Source organism: Canis aureus, chromosome 1 (assembly GCF_053574225.1).
Source record: "Canis aureus isolate CA01 chromosome 1, VMU_Caureus_v.1.0, whole genome shotgun sequence".
Taxonomy (NCBI): domain Eukaryota; kingdom Metazoa; phylum Chordata; class Mammalia; order Carnivora; family Canidae; genus Canis; species Canis aureus.
This window is the reverse complement of record NC_135611.1, coordinates 107154430-107174999: the sequence shown is the minus strand read 5'-3', so window position 1 is coordinate 107174999 and position 20570 is coordinate 107154430. Positions and strand designations below refer to the sequence as shown.

The 20570-nt window shown below is 47.9% G+C and overlaps 2 protein-coding genes across 22 annotated transcripts in view; one reads left to right on the top strand and one right to left on the bottom strand.

The window, feature by feature from the left end:
- VRK3 (VRK serine/threonine kinase 3) overlaps nt 1-3081 on the bottom strand; it is a 36516-nt gene extending 33435 nt beyond the window's left edge. For 3 of the 9 annotated variants that reach the window (XM_077844512.1, XM_077844526.1, XM_077844518.1), the window contains exons 1-2: nt 2926-3079; nt 1956-2018 (exon numbers count right to left, since the gene is read on the bottom strand). The gene's annotated coding sequence lies outside the window, so the exon portion shown is untranslated. Of the gene's footprint in view, nt 1-1955; nt 2019-2628; nt 2651-2835 lie in introns of those variants that run through there. The other 6 variants (XR_013350190.1, XM_077844483.1, XM_077844536.1 and 3 more) reach the window with 5 other exon arrangements.
- ZNF473 (zinc finger protein 473) lies at nt 2641-18747 on the top strand. 13 transcript variants are annotated; one of them, XM_077844418.1, is made up of 8 exons: nt 2643-2778; nt 3293-3635; nt 6017-6100; nt 6834-6925; nt 7035-7084; nt 10180-10306; nt 12370-12459; nt 13661-18747. In XM_077844418.1, exons 5-8 carry the CDS (start codon nt 7064-7066, stop codon nt 16060-16062), a joined length of 2640 nt encoding a protein of 879 aa, XP_077700544.1. In that variant the 5' UTR covers nt 2643-2778; nt 3293-3635; nt 6017-6100; nt 6834-6925; nt 7035-7063; the 3' UTR covers nt 16063-18747. The 13 variants fall into 13 exon arrangements, with proteins under 13 accessions (XP_077700531.1, XP_077700544.1, XP_077700534.1 ...); XM_077844408.1 differs by having other exon boundaries at nt 5894-6100; nt 6834-6908; XM_077844406.1 differs by having other exon boundaries at nt 5894-6100.
- Nucleotides 18748-20570: the final 1823 nt, after the last annotated feature.

Sequence of the window (20570 nt, the reverse complement as noted above, 5' to 3'; positions counted from 1 at the left end):
AGAAGCAGGCTTCCTGCAGGGAGCCTGATGTGGGACTTGATCCCAGGACCCTGGGATCACAACCTGAGCCAAAGGCAGATGCTCAACCACTGAGCCATCTAGGTGCCCTGGGTCCCTGTTTCAGTCTGGGTTGCCATAATGGAAAATCACAGACTGAGTAGCTTACAAATAACAGAAACTTATTTCCCACAGTTCTGGAGAGAGCCTTCTGGCTTCCAGACTGGCAATTTCTTCCCCCTCATATGGTGGAAGGGGTTAGGGACCCTGAGATCATGACCTGAGCCGAAGGCAGATGCTCAGTCAACTGAGCCACCCAGGTGTCCTAGTAGCTATGTTTTCAATAGCAAAAGAAAACAGGATTATTTCATTTGTCCTTTATTGTAAGGCTTGGTGCACAGTACTGATTATAAGCTGGATATCAATACAAAGTAAGAAGTCAAAGTAAGTTTGTGCTTGTGACTTGTCACCTGGCAACAAAGTTTTATTTTTCTTTATTTTTGACAAATAAAAATGGTATATATGTAAGGCATACCACACAATGTCCTGAAATTAACCTATCTGTCACATCCCATAGTTGCCACTATTTTTGTGTGTGCGATGAGGACACTTCAGATCTACTTTCTTAGCAAATTTCAGGTATTTGATAAATGCTATTTACTAGGTCTCTAGAACTTGTTAATTTTATAACCAAAGTTTGCCAAACCCTGAGATCAAGAGTCGCATGCTCCATCAGCCAGGTGTCTGGAAGGCTTATCCCATGTGACCAATATATTTTCTCCCACAGCCTCTATAACCACTGTTTTACTCTCTGTTACTATGAATTTGACTTTTTTTTTTTTTTTTTAAGATTCCATATATAAGTGAGATTGCGCCCTAACTATCTTTTTGTGTCTGGCTTAGTCTAATCAAACACTTTTCCTGTACTCACTGTAAAGCTTGGTGTCTGTTGCACCTGCAAATAGTTGAGTCCTTAAAATCAGAGGCTCTGGTCCCAGGCTCCTGAATTGGAATTCCAGATCTGCCACATGCTGGGTATGTTACTTATTCTCTCTGTGTCCTGGTCTGCCCAATGGTAAAACGAGACTTCTAACAGTACTTATCTGATAGAGTGGCTGCTGAGGCCTATATGAATATATTTATAGCAAGTACTGCGTACAGGGCCTGGCCCATAGAAAGCTTTTTATATTAGTGGTTGCTTCTCTTTCCACAAGTTCTGAGCCTTGAAGGCCTCCATATTTCTTCTTGCTGCTGACTATGGAACTCTAGTGCTTGCCCTTGAAGACTCCAGGCCATCCAAACAGCTAATGAAAGACATCTCAGTCAGAGGAGACGAGGGTTCCTTTGGTCTGCAGAAGAGAAGAAACCATACTGTGGGAGAAAACTGCCCTTCCTTCATTTCATACAAAGGTGTGTTGTATGACATCAGATGGCAAAGACTGTTGCCAAGTATCCTTTAACCTCTAAGCAGCCTGTAATTCTGATTGGTTGTGTAATTTAATAATTGTCCTAGTAATGACATTTAAATGGACATCTCTAGGGGCACCTAGGTGGCTCAGCCGGTTAAGCATCTGCCTTCAGCTCAGGTCATGATCCTGGGGTCCTGGGCTCCTTGCTCAGTGGAGAGCCTGCTTCTCTCTCTCCTTCTGCTCTGCCCCACTTGTGCGCTCTCTCTTCTGCTCTCTAATAAATAAATAAAAATTTAAGAAAAAGAAATATGAAAATCCATGACAGTTTTAAGTGGCTTTGGAATTTTTCAGGGTGCCACGTGCCCTTAGCTAAAGATGGCCTCTAGGATGGGACAAGTGCCTAACCCAGTGACCATGCCACACCCATGACTCTGCCACTTCCTCCTGGGAGTAAAGTCTGAAAGCAGCAACACAGAGTAGATAGAACAGGAGCAGACTCTGGGTGGAGGAGAAAAGGTCTTAAGGGACACGTCCCTGAAGAGCTGGTACCTTTATGGGGTCACAGTCTGGCCCTCAGATTCACTGGGCTGGCAACTCCATCTTAACAGTGTCCTGTAAGTAAATAAAAGTAGAGAGGTCGACTCAGGCTCACTTCACATATAAGTGGACGATGATGGTTAGTGTTTATTGATCATTGGCGAGGTAGCCAACATGTGCTAAGTTCATTCATCCATTCAGGAATGGATGTGTGCTAACTGAATTCCTAATATGTGCTAACCACGAGGGATTTAGCAGTGAAGGAAACAAACAGGCTCTTGATCTGAGAAAGCTCACAATCTAGTGGCAAAAAAGGAAATTAATAAGCAAATGTGCAATTGTTCAATAGATCAGATGGAAAGAGTGCTATAGTCAACGCTCAATAAATATGGATGGAAGAAGGGATCTCAGAGTGAAGTCATATGGCTAGGACTTAAACCCAAGACCATAACATTCAGGTGTCTTTATCATTTACTCACCCACTTATTTATTCAACAAATATTTATTGAACATCTGCTCTGTGTTTAGAATTGCGTCCCTCCTAGAATGTTCTCAGCCACAGCACAGCAAAAGGGACAGGTGTCTAGGTGACCAGGATTCGCCCAGGCCCCGCCCACCAAAGAAACCAGGGATGACGTAGTGCCAAGGAGGGGCACCTGTCAAGCTCCCCACTAGTTCCGCCCACCTCCGTCGTAGTCACGACCACCGAGAGCCAAGAGTGGCTTGGAGGGGTCGCAAGGGCAGCTCGGTTATCCCGGCGACCAGAAGATTCTTTCATCGAGAACCCAGCCCCCGGGAACTCTGTCTCCCACAAATGATCGTGCTGACATCACAGGTACCAGGACTGGACTATGGTCAGTGGATCGGGAGACCTCTCTCTACTCCACCTCACCTTCCCCTCACCTCCGGACTTGGTGAGCGGGGTGAGGAGCCACAGGTCTGAGGCCAAATTCTCCAACTCTTTCCCGGGAGTAGGACTCACCTTCTTATTTGTCCCGCGCAAACTTCCGGGAGGCAGAAAACCTGCGCGCGCATTCCCCATCCGGAGGGAGGACAGCGCCCGCGCAGGCGCAGCTGACCTCCAGACTGCCCTCCTCCTGTGCGGGAGAGGTATTATTTCCTCATCACCCACCCCTATTCCACCCACTCTTGGAAGTTTCCTCGTTCTACTGCGCATGTGCCATCTTGGAGCCAATCGTAAGGAGGGATGAACTACGGGGCATCTCTCCGCCTATTAGAGAGAGGTCATATTATCATTTTCCCGCCTCAACCCCGCCCCTTACTTCCAAGCGTCTTTTCAGGAACTTCCTTCTCAAAACGTTTCCATGGCAACCCTCCGTCTCTTTCAGGTTGGGCATGCTGATTAGGTTGTTGTTCAACAGGGTAAAAAACTGGACTACAATACCCACACGCCACCTGGTCCCGAGTTTGCGTCTACTCTATTTCCCAGGGTGCTCAGCGGAACCTCTAAGGCCGAAGAAGCAGGCGGAGATAGGAACACAAGGGAAGGAGCCCGCACAGTCTTCTGGGAAACGAAGTCCGCCGGCTGGCGCGGAGGCTCCTGGGTGGAGTAGCTTGAGGAAATTCACGCGGCGCCGGAAGTGATTAAGAGGCGCGAGTGTGAGGAGATGGGTCTGCGTCTCCCTCGGGGCTGGAGTCGCGTCTGTTAACCCGGCGGACGGCAGTCTTCAGGTGAAGAGATGCCGAGGCTGGGGAATCTCTTGAGAACTCCGAGGGTTTGGCGGCTCGGTCCTTCACGAGGGGTGACGGAATGTTCACGGGGCGATTTCGGCAAAGGGCGCGCCGTCTTGGGCGGTGGGTGTCTGGGTGGGGTTGAAGTGTCTGTTCCGAGCCCCTTCTGGGCCGAGCTCTCGCAGAAACGGTTTACAGCCCTCACCGGAGCCCGTGAAAGGAGCGGTGATATTTTATTTCACCTTTTAGAGAGGAGTCTGAGGCCGAAGTTGAAACGGGCAGATGACGAGGGATGAATGAATGAATGAATGAATGGATGGATGGGAGTTCTTCAGGAGGTCCAAGTATTTCGCGTCTGAGCGCCTCGTGTCTGCTGCTTTTCTTCCTGTGAACTCCGCAGCAGCGCCTAGTGCAGCTCCTCGCTTTTATCGGCTCCCTCGGCACCAGGAGCATCAAGGGAATCACAATTTTTCGGAGTTTGGGAAGTTAATAGGCTCCTTATTTCATAGTTAGGCAACACCTCAGAGGGATCTGGGGCAGTTCTTGGAAATCTATTACTGTGTGTGGATAAATAGTCACACTGTACATAGACTGTGGCAGTTCGTTCAGTCCAGTTTTACTGTCAGTTTATGAATAAAGTTCTGGCTTTCAGAGCTTTTTTGTTTTTGTTTTTAGAATTACAGATTGGGACTGTGGATCTGTTTCATTTGTTTCGCTTTGTACATGTGGGAACCAGGCGCAGAGAGTGTGAATGATCTGGCCGTGGACCCATGCTTAGAAGAAGCAAGACTTCCCCACTGCAGGGCCCAAGATTTTTCAGTCCTGTAATTGTTTGGCTCAGGTCATTCTGACAGGCTGGGTGGACTTGAGCTTCACGGGGGGACTCCAGTTTCTTCTGTCCTAGGTCTTAGTGTGTATAGATATGGACAGAATGTGATGTGAAAACTGTAGACAGAGGTCTCAAACTCAGATGTCTCTGAGAGTCAGGCAGATAAGGTAAAGGAGAGAACCCACCTGGGAAGGGCTGTGGGGCTTCAGGGAGCACTTGCCCATCTAAGGGGGAGGGAGTGTTAGCTTTAAATTGGCACTAACAGCTCAGTGGGCCAAATCCTAGGATTTTTCATTAACTGGAAATTGAAATTTTAAGCAAAATTTCCCAACTTTCAAGTTTGGAACTACTTAAAGTAATTTTCTTTTAAAACCTCCTATCTTCCAGCCCTATGGGGGAAAAAAAAATCTGTGGACCAAATTATACTCTGTCATGTGAGGAAAATCACTATTGAGTAAATGTTAGCACTTACAAGTCTACCACATTGTCTTATCAAAATCTAGAAAGCTGAAGCTATTTTTTTTCCATAAATTTGGTGTCCAAACCTGACTAGAACTGCTAAGAGTTATAACCTTCAATTATCCTACCTAGAATGAATATTTATATCCTTCACTCTAGAAATATCGAGGTGTTCAGTTACAAAATGCTGCCAATCCCACACTGCATGGTGATTTTAATGAAATATAATGTATATATGGTATCTCACCATTTTAAAAATCTGAAAATTTCTGAATTTCAAGACACATCTGGCCCCAGAGGCTTAAGCATTATGGACCTGTCATTAGGTCATCCTGCTGCTTTGTGATGGGAGTGTTTTCATGACTCCATAGATACGGCAATGGCTACTGATCTGTGAAAAGCTGTATGGCACTGTGTTTTGTATATTATGGGTCATGAAAATAATTCAGTGGGCAGTGGCCATATTTTTTTTTTAATGGAGTAAAACAAATTAGAATAGAAAAGATCCCGGTACATCCTACTTTGTATGATTTAGTGTTATTTCATGAAGCTTTGCTTAGTTACATGTGAGAATGAGTAGTAACAGTATATACTGTCTTTGTTGCTGTGGGTCATGGTTTAAAAAAAAGTTGGAGAAATCTTGCTGTTGTAGAAATAGAAAGTGTTGGAGGCCAACTCGCCTGGACTCAGATCCTAGATATGGTATCAGAAATCCCAGAAGCATCATTCCAGGGGTACAATTAGACATTATGTTCTGTCAGCAAACCTTGAAAAGTATCTACTGTGCTGTAGTAGTGAGCAGAACAGAAGGTCTCCAGACCTGAAATGCCACCTCTTCCAAACATGTATCTACTGCCTATAACAAGTGCCAAGAACGGTTCTGAAGATACTTGTAGGCTCTGAAGCACAGGGTAAAGGAGGGGCTGGGGTAGTTTCAATAAATACCAAATTGTTACTGTGATTCCTGCAGGGAGACTTGCGTCCTGCCTGATCTTCCTACTTCCTGACGTTTTGGGGGCTCCTCCAGGATGGCCAGGGAGTCTGCCCTTGGCCGAAGGGAGATTTTGCCCCAGCTCCCTTGTCCCCCCTGCAGCCCTGCCAGCCCGGAATGTGGAGAGAAGGAGAAGGAGCTTAAATGAGACCGTCAGCTGCTGGGCCCTAGTCGGCTATGACCAAGGTGAGTTGAGGGCCCCTCTCTCCTGCTCGGTCATCCCCAGAGCCTGCACAGCTGGCCTGCCTTTATTTTATTTATTTTTTATTTTTTAAAGATTTTATTTATTCATGAGAGACAGAGAAAGGCAGATGGGGAAGCAGGCTCCACGCAGGGAGCCCAATGTGGGACTCGATCCTGGGACTCTGGGATCACGCCCTGAGCCAAAGGCAGATGCTCAACCAGAGCTACCCAGGTGTCCCCCCCCCCCTTTTTTTTTTTAAGATTTTATTTATTTATTCATGAGAGACACACACACACACACACACACACACACACACACACACAGAGGCAGAAACACAGGCAGAGGGAGATTGGCCTGCCTTTATTCTGGGCTCTTTGTCTTCTGGTGATCCTCTCATTATACTGTCGCTCCCCTGCTCAGGACCCTTCCGGGAATCCTTACTGCTTATAGGATAAAATCTACATTTCTCAGCACAATCCTGTATGATCTGAGTCCCACCCCCTTCCACAGCATCTTCTCTGTTTCTGGACACAACCAAAACTTCCCTTCTTGGCCTGGTGGTAAGATGTTACACTGTGCTTTCCAGATTCATAGCCTTTGCTCAGGTTCCACCCCCTGGCCAGAATACCCTACCTGCCATTCCTGGCTATTAAGGCTTACACAGCCTTTAAAACCCAGCTCAATCCCTCCACCTTCTCTGAGCAGTCTGCTCTTCCCTGCTCTGCTCTCCCACAGCACCCCCTGCTGCCTCCACCATAGCACAGATCACCTGGATGCGTTGTTCCTGCCCTGTTAGCCTCACCAGACAAGGTGCTTCTTGGGTACAGGTACTGATTGCGACTCACCTCTGGGCCCCCAGGAACTTTCATAGGCCTGGTACATAGGAGTTCTTTTTTTGTTTGTTTGTTTGTTTGTTTGTTTGTTTTTTTTACATAGGAGTTCTTAAAGTGTTGCTTGAGTGATGAATGAAAACCTTCCTCTACCTGGTAAGTATCTTCTTTTTTCTTTTTCTTCTTTTTTTTAAAGATTTGAGAGAAGAGCGAGAAAGCATGGAGTAGAGGAGGGGCAAAGAGAGTGGGGGAAGCAGGTGGGGCTCAATCCCAGGACCCCGAGATCATGACCTGAGCTGAAGGCAGACACCTAGCCGACTCAGCTACCTAGGCGCCTCTGGTTAATTTCTTCTTATCCTTAATGACCCAACTTGAATATCTCACTGGACCAGGAAGCTTCCCCTGACTCCCAAGGCAATGTTTTCATGCCCTTTCGCCGCAGCCCCAGATACCACTCTCTGTTACAGACTTGTCTCCTTATGCTCCCTACCAGCATCCTTGAATGTCTCCTCCAGGCCAAGGACTGAGTCTGCTGCCTCTGTGCCTCCAGCATCCCTAGAGGGGTCTGGCACACAGGAGAAATGACTGTTGAATTAATGAATGCATGCTCTACCTTGTCAGTGTCCAGTATAAAACTCTCTGTAGTTCCCCAGTGCCCTACAGATCAAATCCAGAGTCTTCCCACACCATCCACAACTGTTTCCAGGGGTGCTGTCCAGGAAAGTTGAGGAGTCCAGGAAAGGAAGCTTCTTGGGACTCTAATCTGGCTCCTGCTGAAAAAACCTCTTTGGCTAACCCCTTCCGACAGGGTATGGACAGCAGCAGTTTCAACCAGAACTAACGGATGCTCGGCTCATGATTCAGTAGAGCACATAACCAAAAAGTCCAGAGGAGGTGCTGGCTTGATCTGCCAGTTCACACAGTGTATTCAAGACCCAGTTTACCATCCCCATCTCTCAGCCACACTACCTATTATCTCCATCCTTATCCCGAAACAGATGCCAGAACTGCATACCCCCTCCCCGCTCCCCCCCGGGCCTCCTGTAGGTAAGCTTTGTTCTAGGTGCTGTATCTACATGCTGGGGAATCAGCTGATGGAGGCTAGAAATCTGAGGTCAAGGTGTCATCAGGGCACCTTCCTTTTGGAGGCTGTGGGGTAAAATCCATTCCATGCCTCTTGTAGCTTCTAGAAGTCCCTGTGTTCCTTGACTTGTGGTCACATCCTTCTGACCTGTTTCTGCCATCACATTGCCTCCTCCCTCTGACTCCTTATGCCTCTTATAAGGATATTCAGGGACACCTGGGTGGCTCAGTGGCTGAGTGTTTGCCTTCAGCTCAGGTTGTGATCCTGGGGTCCTGGCATTGAATCCTACATCAGGCTCCCTGCTCAGCAAGGAAGCCTGCTTCTCCCTCTGCCTATGTCTCTACTTCTCTCTGTGTCTCTTATGAATAAATAAATAAAATCTTAAAGAAAAAAAAAAGGGATCCCTGGGTGGCGCAGCGGTTTGGCACCTGCCTTTGGCCCAGGGCGTGATCCTGGAGACCCGGGATCAAATCCCACGTCGGGCTCCCGGTGCATGGAGCCTGCTTCTCCCTCTGCCTGTGTCTCTGCCTCTCTCTCTCTCTCTATGTGACTATCATAAATAAATAAAAAATTAAAAAAAAAAAAGATTGGTCATGACAATTAGGGGAGAACCTCCCTATCTCAGGATCCTTAGCTTGCCACACCTGTAAAGTCCCTTTTGTCATATGAGGTAGCAGTCATGGGTTAGATTAAAAATATTCATATTGGGGTGTCTGGGTGGCTCTACTGGTGAAGTGTCTGCCTTTGGTTCAGATCATGATCCTGGGGTCCTGGGATGGAGCCCTATGTTGGGCTCCCTGCTCAGTGGGGAGTCTGCTTTTCCCTCTCTGTCTCCCCTCTGCTTGTGCTCTCTCTCAAATAAATAAAAATCCTTAAAAACCCCAAAACTCGAAAAACCTTCATACCATGTCAGCCCAGTGCAGGGCTCTTTGGATTCTGATTCAAACAAGCCAGCCATAAAAACATACTGTTGAACCTAGAGTGGTCAAATCACAGAGTCAGAGACAAAAGTAGAATGGTGGTACCAGGGGCTAGGACAGGAATGGAGGGGAGACAGTGTTTCAAGGGGACAGTTTCAGTTTGGCAAGATGAATAGAGTGTTTAATGCCCCTGGATGAAGTGGCATTTTCTTTTTTTTTTTTTCTTTCCACAATTAAAAAAAAGGGAAAAAACAAAACAAAACAAAACACCATTTAGTTGTCAAACGAATCTGCATCCAGACTTTGAATTTGGTCTAGGTATTCAGTGATTAAGGAGTTCTGTGCTAAGTATTGAAGTATTTACAGGTGAAATCAGATGCTGCCTGGACTTTTGAAATATTTTGTCCTCCTGCCCCCACAAAAACTTTTTTTTTTTTTTTTTTTTTAGAAACTATTTTTTTTTTAAGTTTTATTTATTTATGATAGTCACAGAGAGAGAGAGAGAGAGAGAGAGGCAGAGACATAGGCAGAGGGAGAAGCAGGCTCCATGCAACAGGAGCCTGACGTGGGATTTGATCCCGGGTCTCCAGGATCGCGCCCTGGGCCAAAGGCAGGCGCCAAACCGCTGCGCCACCCAGGGATCCCTGCCCCCACAAAAACTTTTAACAAACAAAATAGACCAGGGTTAACAGGGGTTGAAGTTGGGTGATGGATACATGGCGGTCTGTTACGTGTAAATCTCTACTTCTGTACGTGTTTGAAAATCTCCATAATAAAAACAAAATCTTGAATGAACACTCAAAAGCAAAAGCCACAATAAGCAGATTTCAGGAACAGAGAGATGTCCTGCCTGTGTGGCCCTGAGGGGACTTCACGTCCCCTCTACAAGACTCCATGTCTTACCTATAAAATATGGGGATGCTGGGGTGCCTGGGTGGCTCAGTCAGTTGAGCGTCTGTCTGCCTTCGACTCAAGTCATGGTCCTTGCCCAGAGGGCAGTCTTCTTCTCCCTCTCCCTCTGCTGGTCCCCCTGCTTATGTGCATGCTCTCTCTGCCAAATAAATAAATAAAATCTTAAAAAAAAAAAAAAAAAAAAGTAGGGATGCCCGGTCTCTTATGTCTCAGGGTTCCCAGGAGATGATTTTTGTCAAAAGGCTGGTACATTGAGAGCGGAGGTGCATGGAATGAGTCATTGGGTCCCTCCTTGACCCCAGTCCCAGTGTCACTGACAGTGTGTTATGTTTCAGGAACTTGTAATCCTCAGGGATGTAGCCATGGACTTCACCTTGGAGGACTGGGAGCATCTGGGGCTGGACCAGGGGGACCTATTCTGGGACACAGCACTGGACAACTACCAGAACCTTTTCCTGCTGAGTGAGTGTCCTCTCCAACCTGGGCAGTGAGCAGAGCAATGGCTCCTGAATGCCAGAGAAACCAGCAGGATGTGTGGCCCAGCAGTGCTCACACCTCGGGGATACCAGCAATGCCTAGTGACCTTTCTGATTGTCAGCCCTTGGCAGTGGGGGCATGCGCCTGGCATCTCGTGGGTGAAGCCCAGGGTTGCTGCCACACATCTTGGAATGAAAGGACAGCCCCTTCCAAAGGGGATTATCCAACCCCAAATGTCAGTAGAGCCAACGTTAAGAAACTCCCATTACCTTCCACCTGCCGCTCTGGCCTCAGCACTTGCCTCTTTGTCCTTGTAGAGCTGACACTCAGAGTCTTCGGTTTGCCTTCCCCTCCTCTGCCTAGAAGCCTTGTCCCCTCCCTGCCCCCAGGACAGCCTGTGAGCACAGCCTCCTCTGTCTCCTGCCCAGCTCGCCCACCACCCCTGCACTTTCTAACTGCTCATTTGATACTCAGTCTCCTGAGGCTGGGAGGGGGGCTCCCTGAGGAGGGGAGCTTTGCATTGGTGCTGCTCCCCGGTAAATCCCCAGTGTTAGGAACAGATGGTACAAGCGGTGGCTCAGTAAACGAAGGAGTAGGTGAGCCAGGAGCCAGGTCTCATGCTGGGTCAGCGCTTAGACCTGTTCTTCAAAGCTGCAGTCACCCCACAAGGAAGTCTGACTCCCTGTTTTGTTGGCCCTTCTGAAATCAAGGCCCAAAGAGGGGACGTCACCTTCCCTGCTATGTTGAGGTCCCCAGAAGCACCCTGTGTTTGGTGTTTTATGAGGAGGACTTGTAGGACTCAGCATATATTCATATTCATGGCCAGGACATATTACGGAGAAAGGACACAGCACAGGCAGCAGAGGGGAAACCAGGCCACCTTCCAGAGCTGTCTCCCTGTGGAGTCACACAGGATATGTAACGAGGTGACAACACTCATTAGAGACTCAGCACCCATAGTTTTTATTGGGGACCAGTCACATAGACGCACTTTGCTGGGAACTTACCAGAATTCTAGACTCCCAGCAGGAAAGCAGGTGTGCAGCATAACCATTGAGGCACAGGGGGCCCCTCTTCTTGGTTCAGAAATGCTGACATTTCCTCAGATCCAGGTTCCCAGACACCAGCCAAGGGCCAGCCTCACAGATTTTCTCTTAACTCTGCTCAGTGTGTATTATAGGAGCAGTTTTGGGAGGCTCAGCCCTCCGTGTCTTTTCTATTTTTAAACTACAGCTCAAAGTAAATGTACGTTTCCCTTGATTCCCTGCACATGTGTGTGTACGTGTGCAGCATATCAGCAGCATACCTATGCGTGTATATATATCCGAGTAGCGTGTTAGCTTCCTATGGCTGCTGTTACAAATGCCACCAGCACAGCAGCTTCAAACAATATGCTTATTCTCATATAGTCGTGGAGATCAGAAGTGTGGAACAGGTCTAACTGGTCTAAAATCAGGATGTTGGCAGGGCTCGTTCCTTCTGATGGCTCCAGGGAAGAGTGTTTCTTTGCCCTTTTTCAGCTTTAGAGGCATCTGCATTGCTTGGCTCATGGTCTTTTCATTTTCAAGTCAGAGGGGCACTTTTCCTCTATTGTAGCACAGAGTCTCCAGTATTATGACTCTGCTACCTTCCTTGAGCAGTTTACAGAGGGCAGGGTACAGGGCTGATTGGGCTGTGGGAGCTCGGCATGCTCTATGACAGGGCCCAGCCGGGGAGGCCTAGGGTCAGATGGGCTCCCTGTGTGAATGTGTGAGCCACGGATGGCAGGGTAAGTGTGATCCTCTCTACCTGGCGAATTGCTCATTCCTCAAGAGCTGTTATAAGTCCTTTATGTCCCCAGCCCTGGTGTCTCAGCTCTGATCACCCTGGATTGTGAGTGTCTGGGTCCCTCTCCTCCATGGGACTGAGAACCCTGCAGGGAAGGTGTCCTCAGAATTGTCCAGTGCAGCATCTGGCCCTCAGGAGGAGTACGCTGAATAAAGCATTGGATAAGCAGCTGGCTGGCCCTCCATGTCCTGGTTGGTGACAGTGCTCTTCTCTACCTGCAGACCCCTCCAAACCCAAACTGACCTCTTGTCCGGATGGCGGGGAAAAGCTGGAGGTGCTGGTGAGAGCAAGCACAGAATCAGAGTGCCCTGGTGAGTGGGCAGGGAGGGGGGCGGGCAGTGGGCTTGTAGGACATGGCCCTTTGTGTGCCGTCTATCTTTGGAACTTCCATCCAGACCCAGAACGTTTACCCAGACATCTTGACCCTGGACCTGATGAGCTTCATTCTTCTATGTGCTGGCTTCTGTTCCCTTGTCCTGGCAGGGGTTGGGACCCTTCCTCTGCTGGGCTGTCTTGTCTCTGTCTGCATCTGTGTCTGGCAGGCAGCTGTTTAGGTGCCTTTCCTCTGTCCCCTCTTCAGTCCTTTCACACTGAGCAAGAGGTGGCCTTCCATGCTTTGGGTCCATCTCTCCACCTTCCTGCCTTGTACCCCTTGAATACTGCAAATCCCTGGTCTCTCTTACCCCTCTTTGTACAGGTCATCCCACAGGGGACAACAGATGGCTACATCTGTGAATAACTCAAACCCAGGCTGAAATGTAGCCAAGAATGTTTGTTCTGGTCTCTCCTAGGCCACGGTTCCTCCAGGGGAAGCAGGTTAGGCAATGAGGGTGTCACACTGGTTGAGATGTACCCAGTGGGAGAAGGCAGAGGCAGGGACCGCCTTTGGGGCACAGGAGGCTTTTCTCAGGGTCAGATCATGATCATGAGAAGGCCCGCTGAATGAGAGACCACATAGCAGTGGCTGCATGGCTCCATCTTGGCCTCCACCATCCCTTGAGAGCTCAGGAACATGGACCTCTGTAGCCTCCTGTGAGGTTCACCAGTGTTTGTGCATAGGTGACCAGTCCAGAGTCCTGGCACCTCAACAACATAGTCTCTGTTTCCAAGCATGTGTAGCCGTGCCTCTACTATCTAAATATGTCCTCCAGTGATAATAACCATACTGAATTATCATTTATCTCTCTTTCCATGTGGAACATTGCCCTTCTCCAGGAAGTGGGCTATATGTAGCTGGTGGGGGTGATGGTAGAGAGTATTTGCTGAGAGGCTCATCATCCCTGCAGAACCTGTGTGGCTGCCCAGTTCCCTCTTAACTGCCCTGGAAATGGGCTCTTTGTGATGCCAGTTCCAGCTGGATCACCACTTTGGCCCCTCCTCCTCCATCCCCTTGAGGGACAAGCTTACCAACGAGCCATCACCCGTTCTCCCTCTTGTCTGTGTTGTCATCCTGCAGCTCCTGATATTTTATCCTGGGGAACGGGAGACATCCATACTTTCCTTCTCTTGCAGACACAGCTGGGGCCAAGACCTGTCCTCTGGCAGAAGACTACTTAGAAGGACTCTCCCAAGAGGTCACAGAGACATTGTCCAAGGATGACCTTCAGAATTCCAGTTGGGGGAAAGCCTGTGTAGGTGAGAGTTGGTTAGATAGTCTGCTAGGAGATTCAGAAAATCTTCTGAGGTCTGACATCATTACCAACAAGGAGAGTCCTACAGAATGCAGGAGTCATGAACTCAAAACAGACCTTGGGCCAGAGTTCCTCTTTTCCACAGGAGAGGATTCTGGGATGTACAATCTTTCTGAAAAGAGCCCTGCACTGGCTACATCTCAGGAACATGAGAGTGACCTTGGCTGTGTCTTAGATCAGAACCAGCAGGAGGGCATCCAAGAGGGGGAGAAATTGTATAAATGTAGTGAATGTGGGAAGAGCTTCAGCCAGAGTTACCATCTTATCCAGCACTGGATTCTTCATACTAGAGAGAAACCCAGTGTGTGTCAAGAGTACAAGGAGGGTTTCAGCCAGAGTTCTTGCCTCTTGGCACCTCTGACAACTCACACAGGCTACAGATCCTTTGTGTGTGCCAAGTGCGGGAAAACTTTCGCTCAGAACATGCACCTTGTACAGCATCAGAAAATTCACACCAGGGAAAAACCATGTAAGAATCAAGATAGTGACCAGCCATCGGTTGTCGGCCTACAGCCTGCTGAGCACCAGAAAACCCATACGGGTGGTCAGTCCCACAGATGTAATGAGTGTGGCAAGAGTTTCAGCCAAACCTTTCATCTTACTCAGCATCAGAAGACCCATACCCAGAAGCTCTACGAATGTGCCAAATGCAAGGTGACCTTCAACCTCAGGAAATACCTCCTCCAACACCAGAAAATCCATTCCACAGACCCTCCCTCTGAGCATCAGGAATGCAGGAAGGCTTTCAGGCAGAGCTTGCTGCTTATCAAACACCAGTCTGTTCACACTGGAGAAAAGCCTTACAAATGTGATCAGTGTGGGAAACCCTTCAGGAATATCTCAACCCTAAAGATCCACCAGCGGGTTCACAGTGGAGAGAAGCCTTACAAATGCAATGAGTGTGGGAAAGCCTTCTACCGGAATACTCACCTTAATGAACATCAGAGGATTCACACTGGCTATCGGCCCTACAAATGTCACAAATGCATCAAGAGTTTTAGCCGGCCCTCCCACCTGGTTCGACACCAGTCTATCCATGCCATAGAAAAGCCCTACAGCTGTACCAAATGCAAGGAAACTTTCAGCTGCAATGAACACCTCGTCCAGCACCAGAAAATGCACACTGTGGAGACCCCTTATGAATGCCAGGAGTGTGGTGAGCGCTTCATCTGCAGCTCCACACTAAATTGCCACCAGACTGTTCACACCAGAGAAAAACAAGGACTTAGTGAGAGCGGGAGGATCTTGAATCAGGACTCAGAGCAGAGTGAGCAACTGAGGATCAGTGAGAAGCACTTTAAGTGTAACAAATGCGAGAAAACCTTTAGCTGCAGCAAATACCTGGCTCAGCATGAGAGGGTTCACACCAGGGTGAAGCCCTTCGAGTGTAAGCAGTGTGGAAAAGCCTTTAGCCAGAGTACACAGCTCATTCGCCATCAGAGCATCCACTCTGGGGTGAGGCCATATGAATGTGGGGACTGTGGGAAGGCCTTTGTTCACAGTACTTCCCTCACTAAACATCAGTCTATCCACCAGAGCGAACACCCTTTTAAATGTAATGAATGTGGAAAGACCTTCAGCCAAAGTGCACATCTCTCAGAATATCGATTAATTCACACTGCAGAGAAACTCTTTCAGTGTAATATATGTGACAAATCCTTTGCCCATAGTAACTGCCTTACTCAGCATCAGAGAATTCATGCTGGAAAGAAGTTCTTTGAGTGTAACGAATGTGGAAAGTCATTCCGTCAGAGCTCATGCCTTTCTAAGCATCAGAGAGGTCACACCGGTGAGAAACCTCACAAATGCAGTGACTGTGGGAAAACCTTCAGCGTGGGTGCTCAACTCATTCAACACCAGAGAGTTCATACCGGAGAAAAGCCTTATGTTTGTCAGGAATGTGGGAAAGCCTTCACCCAGAGCTCGTGCCTTTCTGTTCACCAGCGAGTTCACACCGGGGAGAGGCCTTATGTTTGTCAGGAATGTGGGAAAGCCTTCAGCCAAAGCTCGTGCCTTTCTGTTCACCAGAGAATTCACACTGGGGAGAAGCCTTATGTATGTGCTGAATGTGGGAAAGCCTTTGCCCAGAAAGCAAATCTGATGCAGCATGAGAGAATTCACACTGGGGAGAAACCTTATGTCTGCAGGGTGTGTGGGAAAGCCTTTGGGCTCAGTGCCCATCTCAGTCAACACCAGAGAATTCACACCCAAGAAAAACTGTAGCAATGTCAGCCTTGTCAGCCCTTTGCTGTAGGTCTCAGCAGAAATCGGCAAGTTCATACTTAGAGGTAATAAGGAGTTAAGTAGAAGTAACAAGTAGCAATACTATCTGCTTCTGAGTGGCAGCAAAGTCCCAGATATTTGAACATAGTTCATCTAAAGTTGAAATTGTTGAAAGTCCTAAAGTTGAAATTGTCACATTGTAAGCTCCTTCCCCCCAAATAAATACACTCCTTATCCTTAAAAAATGGTAAGAAAACTTGCACATAAGTCTTATGAAAACACAGTCGTTGAGAAGCCATGTAACATGGGAATTCAGAGGTAGATCCGAGCTAGTCAGCTGAGTTAAATCTCGGCTCTGACACATGCTACCTGAGTGATCCAGGGAGAGTCATGGGACCTCCTAGGGCCTCTGCATCCTCATCTGTAAAATGGGCACAAGATGATTACCTACCTCAGAAGGCTGCTGTGAGGATAAATAGATATAAAGAAGCACTTAGAACTGAGTGCCCAGCACACAGTATGTACGCACCAAATGTGAGCTACAAATACTCGTGAGATACAACAAATATATTTAAAAGAAGGGAAGAATTAGTAATCCTCTATTTATTGCAGTTAATGTTCTTGCTAGTACTATGTGGTGACTTTCATTTCTTATTAAAGATTTTATTTGTTTATTTGAGAGAGCAAAAGAGAGCATGAGCAGGGGTGAGGGGCAGAGAGAGTGAGGAAGAAGCAGACTCCTCACTGAGCAGGGAGCCCGACATGGGGCTCAATCCCAGGACCCTGAGAGCATGACCTGAGCTGAAGGTAGATGCCAACTGACTGAGCCACTCAGGTGCCCCTCATTTTTCTTTAAAAAGACTTTAAGTAAAATCTATACCCAATGTGAGGCTCCAACTCACCATGCGAAGACCAAGAGTCACATGCTCTTCTGACTGAGCCAGCCAGGCGCCTCTGTGTCACTTTCATTTTTTAAATAGTTTTTTAAAAAAGATTTTGAGAGAAAGTGAGTGGGAGAGGGAAAGAGAATCTGAAGCAGACTGTGTGTGAAGCCAGAGCCTGATGCAGGGCTTTATCTCATGACCTTAAGATCACAACCCGAACTGAAACCAAGAGGCAGATGCTCAACTGACAGCCAGCCAGGTGCCCCGCATAGCTCTCATTTTTAAAGTTTTCTCCAAAATGCCCCTGGCTAAATTTGGTTCCCCAAACCCAGCACCCTGCTCTTTTTTTTTTTTTTTTTTTTAAAGAATCTAGCCTTTTCCTTCCCCTCTGCTGTGTCATATTTTCTTAATTAACCCACAGAAGCAAGATTAGCACCAAATAGCAGGAACTTTCCACTCCTAACTGTCAAAACCTCACTCAAAAGGACATTCTCCCACATACACATGCTACTTCTTCCCATAATCCCCTTCCCTCATTTAAAGTTGGTTATTCAGTATGAGAGCCAGTTTGCTGTGGAAGTTAATGGTACTAGAAGCAGTGGGATTCAGTTGGGAAAGCTGCATTGTATATTGCTACATGGTTCACAGATGATGTGCTTGATGGTGAAGATTGTGGTTATGTGGAAATGACTGCTAGAATGTTCTTTATGTACCCTTTGTCCCAGCCACTCACCAGGCACTTTGCCAGGCTCCAGGATAGGGAATACCAACACAGTAAGCCACACCCTTGCCTTGAACCTTCTGGAATCAAAGGGGAATGGATGTTTCCATTTCCACAGAGAAGTACTGTTCGTTTGCAAGTCACATTTTATTTTATTTTTTTAAAAGATCTTATTTATTCATGAGAATACACAGAGAGGAGAGAGAGAGAGAGGCAGAGACACAGGCAGAGGGAGAAGCAGGCTCCATGCAGGGAGCCCGACGTGGGACTCGATCCTGGGTCTCCAGGATCACACCCTGGGCTGTAGGTGGCGCTAAACCGCTGCGCCATCGGGGCTGCCCTACAAGTGGCATTTTAAAATGCCCCATTCCTTCATGTCACAGCAAGTTCTGGGACTGTGGAGGATTGCTGGAGAGCCCAGGGAGGACACCATTCTTCCTGTTGGTGCCCTTAAGTCAACTCTTCACCTTTGGCCAAGCCTGTTCTACAGTGGAGACCCCTCATGGAACCGCACGATCAGCTCCCTCTTGATGGTGCCTGCTCAGCTCTGGGTTTCACACCCACCAAGTGACCAGTCATGTTTCCTGAAGCACAAACAATCTATTGAAGACACTAACCCTCCTGATATCTTTCATATTTCTGGTGCTAAAATGCTTAGGAGTATGTGCTCTTGCGCTTTTTAAGCCTTGTACCTTAAGTTCTGCTGGTTGATTTTGTTGTTGTAACTGGGAACAGATTGGCTGAGCACTAGGCTTACGCCACAGTGGGGAGCATATTGGTTTCCAAATGGCCAAAATACCGAACTCCCTGCACGTGGTCCCTGCCCTCAGATTGCTGTGTAGTGTGGGCAACAGGCCTGTTCTGTACCGTAGGGGCAGCACAGAGGCAGGAGCTCCGAACCAATGAGTGTGTTCAACAAGAGTTTTGACACCACAGATCGAGGCCAGAGGCCTTGTAGAAAGTTGGCAGCCATGGTGGGGGCAGACTCTGTAACTACCAACCTGTGTTGCTGTGGGCCAATGTGGAAATGCCTTTATGTGTGTGTGTGTTGGTTCTCTGATTAAAGTTTTGAGTCTGTAAGCACTGGTTGGTTCTTTCAGCCTGGTGCCACATACCTGGCCAGGTGCTGGGCACACAGAGGCCCCTGTTCCTGCCAAGTGCTCACATTCTGGAGGAGGAGGGCTATAACGGTGAAAACTAGCCCATGAGAGGGGATGATTATATCTGCCTTACCAAAGTGTGGGTGGGGCATGGACACCCGGGAGCCATACAACTTCATCAGGTCCACAGATATATCATCGAACAACACTTCATTCTAAGGTGATCCTGACTGAGGAGAAAGCATGGACACTGTTGTTCGCTCTTTAGTTACAAAGACATTGCCTCAGGCTCAGGCAATCACAGTAGCTAGAAATGAATATTGCCTTCCTCATGGTATTTAGTTCCTTTCTCCCCCTTCTTCCTTGACTAACAAGAAATACTAGTGTCCCACTCATGGCAGTAGTAGAAAGTCCTTAAACCTATTTAGGGGCACCTAAGTGGCTCAGTTAAGTGCTTGACTCTTGATTTTGGCTCAGGTCATGACCTCGGGGTCCTGAGCCCCACATTGGGCTTCACACTCAGCAGGGAGTCTGCTCGGGATTCTCTCTGCCCCTCCCCCCACTCATGCTTGCTCTTAAATCAATCTTAAAAAAATTAATTGATTAGGGGCACCTGAGTGGCTCAGTTAAGCATCCCACTCTTGATCTCAGTTCAGGTCTTGATCTCAGGTTGTGAGTTTGGGCCCTGCATTTTAGTTACTTAAATAAATAAATAGATTTAAGTTAAAAAGTGAGCTATTTAAAGGGAAATGCATGGCACACATCCATAGCAAAAAATTTGCAGTGCACTATAACTGAACGAGGTGGGAACACTGAATTGGCTAAGGCCTCGCATCCTGCCAGCAGATAACTTAGCATGTCAGGGTGGACCAGATAAATGCTGTGATGACACAATTAAGTGTCAAACCTCAGTGGCTGAACACAAGTTTATTTTGCTCACTCATGCTACATGTCCACTGTGGGTTGGCAGGGGTGAGGTGTGGTAGGGAGTGATCAGGGCTGGATCTCTATCCAACAGAGAGACCAGGGTTTCCATTTTGAGTCCATTGATCCTCCTGGTCACCTCAATGAGGAAGTGGCTTTAACACCCTACATCTCCCTGTGTCCTCTTCCAGGCAGAGCAAGACTCCAGCTTTGCACCCGGGGGTAGACAATGCTATCAAAAAAGTGCAAAGTTTTTGCTGCATTTACTCTTACAGCAAACTTTCATTCATGGCATGTGATACTGGTTGTCCACTCACAGTTATGGGTGAAAGGTATAAGGGGTGTGGATTGAAATTAGTGGGTCAGGAGAATCCTGGTGCAGGCAGCTGGGAGCTTGGGTGGGCATCTTGTAGCTGCTCTACAAAAACCCAAGCAGGTGACATGCGGATGCCTGATGTTGAAAAGATAGTACTCTAAGAAAACTGACTTAGACACCTACTTTATACAACCTATCCTACTTTATAAAACATGAACATGGATGCACCCCCTGCCTCCACTGAGCCCCACCCCCAGGGTGCCACTGAATGGCCTGCAGACCTCTTCTGGAGGAGCTTTCCAAAGCCGCCTTGAAATAAACAAGCCTTCTGATGCGATCCCAGGCAGGGTAGATCCACCGAGATCCGAGCAACCAGCAGAGATCTCTCTGCCAAGGGGACTTCCCGGGAGGCTGGGAAGTACAGCACTCTTGAAAGAAGTAGCTCTCCAGCTTGTGCCACCATGACCGAAATGGCCACAATGTCCCTTGCCCTTCGTGCACACTGGGTTACGAGATAAAAGCTGTTGGCACTGCTGGTGACCGTGAACGTCTCTCTCTTCTGA